The sequence below is a fragment of the Aethalodelphis obliquidens genome, unplaced genomic scaffold (assembly GCF_003676395.1).
Source record: "Aethalodelphis obliquidens isolate GAN/ISIS:26980383/991018 unplaced genomic scaffold, ASM367639v1 scaffold19, whole genome shotgun sequence".
In the NCBI taxonomy this organism is placed as follows: Eukaryota; Metazoa; Chordata; class Mammalia; order Artiodactyla; family Delphinidae; genus Aethalodelphis; species Aethalodelphis obliquidens.
This window is the reverse complement of record NW_020837963.1, coordinates 17784716-17793064: the sequence shown is the minus strand read 5'-3', so window position 1 is coordinate 17793064 and position 8349 is coordinate 17784716. Positions and strand designations below refer to the sequence as shown.

The window sequence follows — 8349 nt, the reverse complement described above, 5'->3', positions numbered from 1 at the left end:
GTCAATTTTTCTACTGGATTGTTTGCCGTTTTCTTACAGATTCTTTCATGGCAATATTTAACCACTAAAGGATTTACCCTTTAGTGGTTAAATTTGTTAAACTGTCATCTCCTGGTTTGTGCTTATATTTTTATAATTTGTATGGTGTATTTTAAACTTAAAGTACCTGTATTTTAATGTAGTTGATTTTGTCCATTGTTTACCTTAACTGTTATGCTTTTTATATATTGATTAAGAAATCCTTCTTTGGGAATTCCCTGGTGGTCCGTGGTTAGGAATCCGTGCTTTCACTGACAAGGGCGTGGGTTCAATCCCTGGTCGGGGAACTAAGATCCTGCGAGCCTTGCAGCATGGCCAAAAAAAAAAATCCTTCCTTTCCCTAAAGTCATACAATATTCTGCTATATTTTCTTGTAAAGCATATAAAATTTTCATTTCTCGTTAAGTGTTTACTATCTCAATAATTGTTTTCTTCTTTTAAATAAGGAATTTTTCCCAGCATACTGTATTGGGCTGTCATTTTCCTATTGACCTCTAATACCAATTCTTTTCTGTTTCACATTTCATATATGAATAAGTACGCTTCTGGGCTCTTCTGTACTATTAATCTGTTTGTCTATCCCTGTGTAAACACCACACTGTATTACCAGGGCTTTATGACAAGCTTCAATATCTAGTAGAGCAGAGCTCTGCAACTTGATCTTTTTCTTTAGAAATGTGTTATAAATTTTGGCCTTTTGCTTATTCATATAAATTTTTAAATAAACTTGTCAGGTTCCATAGAAGCATTGCTAGAATTTGGATTAGAATTACATTACATCAATAGGACAAGTGGGGGAGAACTGACAATTTTTTAACTCAAGGTCTATTCGTGATATGAAATATGTCCATTTATTTTGGTCATCGTTAATGACTGTCAATAGCACTTTATAATTTTCAACATAACAGTCTTGCTTATCTTTTGTTAATTATCATTCCTAAGAACATTATATTTTTAGTGCAAAATTAATTACATTTTCTAACTATTGCATTTTAGGTGCATAAAAATGCAATTGACTCTTGTCTAATAATGATATTGTGTACAACTATAGCAGGTATTGCTCTAACCTCTTTATCAACCTATTAAATCCTCTCAACAACTCTGTGAGGGGGTCCTGTTATCATAATTACACTTTATTTTGGCATTCAAACCACCGCGTCAATTTGGTCACAGGGAATTTGAAGTAAGGCAGGGTAGGCAGAGTGACGTACAAGGACTGCAGCTCTTTATGGAGAAGAGAACTTGCCGCAGAACAAAATGCTGTTGGTTTCATGGTGCCTGATGAAGAAAAGGAAAGGGTGGTCTGCACAAAATCTTGGCTCAGTTCTGCTGCACCGGGAGTTCCTGACCACCGCGGTGGCCGCAGCTGCCTCCGTGCCCTCCTCGTTGACCTCTACAAAGCACTTGTGCACGACCTTGGACATGGACACGTTCTTCTTGGCTGACATTCCAGAAAAGTCGGCCTTGGCTTCCTCAAAAGCATCAGTCATTCCTAAACTTCGAAGAAAAGCCGCCAAGTCGTAACTCTCCTCCAGCTTTAATCTGGGAAGAAAAACTTGAACTTTATCCTTAGTCAGCTTTTCTGGATTTGTCCAGGCTCTGAACTTCTCATATGTAAGTGCCTTTTCCACCTGAAATAATGAAGAGTTAAATCTTAAAAGCTAGATGACAAGAGCCTGGTACTCACCCATCCCCCCACGCATTAACACCTCCACACACACGCATGACCTGCAGTTAGATGGTGAGATCTAGTCCAAGACAATCTAAGGGATATTTCCTCTTATAAACACACCTGGATTTCCCCTCAAATTCTTGCATTTTCCTTGTTTTATGGACACAAGAACAGTTAGAAAACACCTGAGACAAAGATAGGGTTTTATTTTTAACTATCTGTAGCAAATTCATTTCAAGCATTTTTTTAGTTTAGAAAATTCTCATAACCAATGGATTGTATTCATGCGAAACACTTTACCATGAGTTTGAGAACTTGTTCGACAAAAGGGAGACAAAGCATGGCTCAGAACTCTGATGGATGAAAAATGGGGAAATCAGGGATCATCTGAACGGGAAGGAAGATGTGGATTCTGGGGAGGGGAGAGCAGCAATGGGGAATTCCACAGGACGATTGCTTCTGGCATCCTTGTTTGCCCTCTGCCTGCCCTGGAGTTTCAAAACCTACAAGACCCATAACTCATTCTGTTTATCCACAGGGAAGAAATAAAGGAGGAAGAGGGGGCTTCCACTTGCGTCCCCACTTCCCTTCACCACCTGGAGTCCAGGTGAGTTCTCCTCTCCCGTGACAGCTGGGTTTGGATGTCAGCTCTATTCCTAGACTCTCCTAATTTTCTTCTCAAGTCGCCGTGACAGAGCTCATCCTTGACTTATGCCAGGACCTTCCTGATTCCATGGAGAAGCCAGGGAGATCAGGCAGGCCCAGCCTCACAGCGGTGTGCTGGTGTGCAGGCGGTGGGCTGGAGCTGGCTTGGATCTCCGGTGAGAGTCAATTGTTAAACCCTCGGGAGCCTAACTTCAGCCATGGTGGGGGTATTGACACCACAGGAATCACTAAATATCATAATGCTTCCCCTCCACCCCAGAGAGCCAGATAACGAGCATACTATCACTCCTGTGCCTCCCACCCTACAAAGTTACTTTCCCCCATCCTGAACCCCCACTTTCCGTCATGGGAAGATGTCTTCCTCGTGTCTGAGATAAATTCCTCACCTGTACTTTAGACGCTTGCTCCTCAAGTTGGTCTATGACCAACGGCATCTGCATCACTTGGAATCTTGTTAGAAATGCAAAATCTCAGGCCATAACTCCCCCCAAATAAAAGTCTGCATTTTAACAAGATCCCATTAGGTTAATATGCACATTAATGTTTGAGGAACACGGCCCAGATTCTATCCTTTTCCTGTCCTTTTGTTCAGTAATTATTGGGCTCTCAACTAGACCCTCCCTTCAAAATAAATAATAATGTTCTTATATTTTTGGAAGTCTCTCTTCTAAGCTTCATCAAAATTTGTCAATACCAGCAATTCCACTCCTAGTTGTACCCTCAACAGGAAATGCATACACATGTTCACCCAAAGACATGCAGTGGTGTTCATTTAGCACTCCTTAAAATAATCCTAAATTGGAAATTCCTCAAATGCTATCTGGTGGATGGACTTTTAAAAATGAGCTTAGCCTGGATCCATGGACACTCAGACTCATTGCCAAGGGCTTACCACAGCGAGATCTGTGTTGTCATCAGGCAGTAAAATGAGCATACTCAGCACCCCCTCCACGTAGGGCAGCTCCAGGACCTGGGCGTGCACCTCCTCCACATACCCCATTTTATATTCAGCTTGCTTAAACATCATCTGCACTGTCTTCTTCTCCTAATAAGAATACAACATTAAAATCAAATAACTGAAAAATGAGCGCAGTGCACTAAAAGATATGTCTGATTCGCAGAATCCCTAGGTACATATAATTATTATTTCTATGCACTTATGCTGATTGATGTAAAGTCTTCATTATTACATATTAGTGTTGAGTATAACATTCTGTTGCCCCAGCAGATCAAGTATTATGAGGCAGGAGAGAATCAATTGATGAATATAGAGAGACACAAAACTATATTATTCTCAGAAGAAATTGTGGGGTTTTTTTCTCTTTTGAGAAGATGGGTAGAGAAGCACTCCCAGGGACCTTTTAATTAAAAGATTATTTCTCGGGCTTCCCTGGTGGCGCAGTGGTTGAGAATCTGCCTGCCAATGCAGGGGACACGGGTTCGAACCCTGGTCTGGGAAAATCCCACATGCCGCGGAACAACTAAGCCCTCGCACCACAGCTACTGAGCCTGCGCGTCTGGAGCCTGTGCTCTGCAACAAGAGAAGGCCGCGACAGTGAGAGGCCCGTGAACCGCGATGAAGAGTGGCCCCACTCACCGCAACTAGAGAAAGCCCTCGCACAGAAACGAAGACCCGACACAGCCAAAAATAAATTCATTAAAAATATATATATATATCTAAAAAAATAAAATTATTTCTCCAAGTTAAGGGGAAATTTAACTAATATTCAGGTCTTTAGGCAGAAAGATCTGGTTGGAAAAGGTATATAGGCCAGAGGGAGTTATACTTTTTTTTTCCCCAATTTATTTATTTATTTTTGGCTGCGTTGGGTCTTCGTTGCTGCGCGCGGGCTTTCTCTGGTTGCGGTGAGCGGGGGCTACTACTCTTTGTTGTGGTGCGCGGGCTTCTCGTTGCGGTGGCTTCTCTTGTTGCGGAGCACGGGCTCTGGGCACGCAGGCTCAGTAGTTGTGGCTCACAGGCTTCGTTGCTCTGCGGCATGTGGGATCTTCCTGGACCAGGGCTCGAACCCATGTCCGCTGCATTGGCAGGCGGATTCTTAACCACTGCGCCACCAGGAAAGCCCCGGGAGTTATACTTCTATTCTGAAAACTTGCTCAATTATATAATTGGCTTTATGGCCTTGCTTTTCTTGAAGGGGGAACCTTGATCAGATGTCTAGGGTCCACCATTTTTAAAGCTTGCATCAAATATATTCTAGATTTATAAATTTTTGTGTAATACACTGCTATCAAGCGGATGGAGGTCAAATTCCAAGCTAACAGTTACTGACCCCAGCCGTTATCATATTCAAAAGTGAATGGAGAAAAGTGTTTTTGAAGTTAGGCATGTAATTCTAGAAATCAAATATACAACCTGATGCTATAGTTAATAATACCGTATCAAATACTGGAAATTTGCTAAGAGGGTAGATTTCAGGTGCTGTCATCACAGAAAATATATGGTAACTATGTGAGGGAAAGATATTTAATTAGCTTGACTGCGGTAATCATTTCACTATGTATATGTTTATCAAACCCTCACCTTGTACACCTTAAATACGTATAATTTTTATTTCTTAAGAAGTTCCAAGAATAAATAAAAACAAAGCTGGCCTGGACATTTGCTAACACTTTTTTTCTTGTATTAGGAATTGTACAGCCATGAATTCTAAGGCAATAAATAGTCACAGTTGTCACTGACTGTTGCAAGAAAGTGTCTAAATACAACAGTGACAGTAAAATACAAACATAATTCCAAGGCTTAGAAGACAGTTTCTTTCAATCCAAATAACATGACCAGAGAGAGAAGATCGATTTGACCAAGGATCCAAAAACAAAATGATCTAACAATTATTTTCGTTTTTCTCTTTCCCATTCCAATAAGCGATATATAGGGGGCATGAAATTCCTTCAGAAATAATAAATTAAGAATCAAGACAGTGTGAAATAAATTATGTTTTTCCATTCACTCACAACCTTTCCCAGAGTATTACTTTAGAAAGTAGCTGTATATCTGCAAAAATATGTCCCTACCTTGTTGGTTTTAAAGGTCATTCCCCTTGTGTGCTTTCTGTCAAATTGCTCATGCCACTTTCCTTTGAAATAGGTTGCATTCACGAGGACCAGCTTGGTCAGAGGACCGATTGCCCCAGCCCCCAGTATCTCTGAAATCTTTCCTGTAAAGAGTATGAGAGAAAGTTATTGCTATTGGGGGAGAATAAACATTCTTTTACAAAAGTTCTCTTGACACTGAAAGCCGAGGCTTGGTGGAGGAAAGGCTGGATCCTGTAGTTCCAGCTGCCTGAGGAACCGGGGTGATGGTGTTTCATTCTGTGCACACGTACAGCGTAGTGTTTGTCCTTAAACAAGAATCTTGAAGCAGGCAGGTCAACGACCATTTTGCCCTCAATTTATAGATGTAGAAATTCAGGTTCAGAGTATTTGCCTGACTTTTTGCCAAGGTCACATAGGCGACCAAGTGGTTGAGCTGAGAAAATAACCCAAGAGTCTCGATTCCAACTGTAAGCTTCTCGACCTTGGCACCATCATTTCTCAGCCACGCCACTACTGGCATTTTAGGCCACATAATTCTTTGTTTGGGGGATGGTCCTATGTGTTTAGGATGTTTAGCCAGTATCACTTCCCCCAACTATGACAACTGAAAATGTCTTCAGTTATGGCCAGATATCCCCTAGAGGTTGATTCTGATTAAGAATCGTTGCTCTGTGCCCACCTTCAAGTCTCATTTAGGTGAGAAGAGGCTTCCAAAGGATGGGGATACAGATCTGTAAATGGGAGAAGGCAGCTTCCTGGAGGGAGGGAATGGGGCAAAAGAATTAGGGGGATGCAATAAAGGGGCCCAAATTGAGTTGTCCAATGAGAGCGGAGACAAGGTGATCCCCAACCCCCCCTCCAGCTCTGCTATTCCGGGAAATCTTGGGTGGTCAACCTGTTGGAAGGAAGGGTGTGAGCAGCCGTGGAGGGGGAAGTGGGTGGTGGAGGGAGGGTGAGGTGTGGAGAAGCTTCTGGCTTCCCTAGGTGACTCAGTGTTGCTAGATCAACTGGAGAGCCAGAGACCCCTACACACGTGACGTACGAAAATATCAACGTGAAAGGTTCTTCCCTTCCGATGGTCGTTGGCTGCCTGCGTGATCACGGGTATTGTGGCTGCCTGACGCGCAGTGGATGCGCCATAAGATGGAACGGATGGAATAATGAGTGCCAGGTGGGCATGTGAACAAACGAGTGACGTAACCTCCCCGCCTGCTGACGTCTCTAAATTACGTGCTGAGTACTTAGAGTTCTGAAAAGCACGTCCTTTTTCTCTGCACTCTAATTGAGAACTGGCAGAAATGTTTCTGCTGAGACAGAATGTGTCTGGACAGGGCACCCTGTATGCTCCACAGTAGCTGCACTTCCAGAATCTGGAGCAAATTCGGAAAAGCAAACTTAGCCCCAGCCAAGTTCAGAGGGCAGGAGAGGGCTGTGGATGAAACTAGAGCGGCTCACATCACCACTGGGAGGTGACATGAAACGTTGTCCCACCTCAGCTATAACCTAAATGGAATGTCCTGCCCTTAGAGCACGGCAGTGTCCTCGCAGGTAGAAGTTAAATGGGGCAACCAAAGAGGAAGCATTTTTCGGGGATGTTCCATTACCTTCCAGAGGGGAGGGCATCTGAGAGACTAACATTAGGTTTAAGCATTTTTCAGAAATCACCACTTCGTAAGCCCAAGAAAAATATCAGAATTGCATCAATGGCCTGAAAGCCCAGCAAACACACATAAACAGGCCACTGGTTACAGGGTCACAGTGGCCACCCGTGGAGGTCACATCCCAGGTTACAGGGTCACAGTGGCCACCCGTGGAGGTCACATCCCAGGTTACAGGGTCTCAGTGGCCACCCGTGGAGGTCACATCCCAGGTTACAGGGTCACAGTGGCCACCCGTGGAGGTCACATCCCAGGTTACAGGGTCACAGTGGCCACCCGTGGAGGTCACATCCCAGGTTAGGGTCACAGTGGCCACCCGTGGAGGTCACATCCGGCAATCTCAGCTCTGTGTCCCTCATAACACCACATCTCCTGAAATGAAAATCTCTCACCTTCAGTCTTCTCCGTCACCCAGTCATTTACGTGTTTCCTGCATTCTTCAGTGTCTTTAGAAAAGTTCAGTTCCTCCAGGTCTGCCTGATAGAACTTCTGGCAGGATTCCTTAAAAGCCTACAAATGCAAAATACCTAGTTTGGCCACATTCCACTTGTCAAAGTTTCCTAAAAGTGTGAAAACATTTCTTTCTTAACGTGTTTCTAGCACAAATGCTTGCACAGGGCACCCTGTACTTTAAGACTCATTTATGCAATTAATCAAAATGTATAGACTGCTGGCTTTGTGCCTGGTACAGTGCCAGGTGCTGGACACCAGGGTGAAGACATGACCTTGGACCTGAGGTGGCTCACAGTCTGCTGAGGGAGAAACATATACACACGATAATTACAATTTTATTTATTTATTTTTTTTGCTGTACGTGGGCCTCTCACTGCTGTGGCCTCTCGCGTTGCGGAGCGCAGGCTCCGGATGCGCAGGCTCAGCGGCCATGGCTCACGGGCCCAGCCGCTCCGCGGCATGTGGGATCTTCCCGGACCGGGGCCCGAACCCGTGTCCCCTGCATCGGCAGGTGGACTCTCAGCCACTGCGCCACCAGGGAAGCCCCTACAATATGTTTTGAGAATACAGACGGCGGCAGCCATGCACAAAACAGCCCGTGAACATTCCTGTCAAACGCTTAAACTCCACATTGACTTTCTGTTTGATTTTGTCTCCCCTACTAGGTGGTCTAACCCTGTTTCACTCATTTTTGTATCATCAGCACCAACCACAGTGTCTGAAATATCCTTAGGGAATGATTGGGAGGCTCCACAGTAGAACTAGATTATCAACAAATCTTACAGGTTCAGTGTGTGTGTGTGTGTG

The 8349-nt window shown here is 43.9% G+C and overlaps 1 protein-coding gene across 3 annotated transcripts in view; it reads right to left on the bottom strand.

Annotated features, from left to right (window-relative positions):
• Positions 1 to 1143: 1143 nt before the first annotated feature.
• Positions 1144 to 8349, bottom strand: part of LOC113626825 (serpin B8) — a 17877-nt gene continuing 10671 nt past the window's right edge. For all 3 annotated transcript variants that reach the window (XM_027118715.1, XM_027118714.1, XM_027118716.1), the window contains 4 exons: positions 7482 to 7599; positions 5411 to 5553; positions 3270 to 3422; positions 1144 to 1670 (listed from right to left, as the gene is read on the bottom strand). In XM_027118715.1, coding sequence (XP_026974516.1) covers positions 1266 to 1670; positions 3270 to 3422; positions 5411 to 5553; positions 7482 to 7599 — 819 coding nt within the window. In that variant the 3' untranslated portion in view covers positions 1144 to 1265. The remainder of the gene's footprint in view (positions 1671 to 3269; positions 3423 to 5410; positions 5554 to 7481; positions 7600 to 8349) is intronic.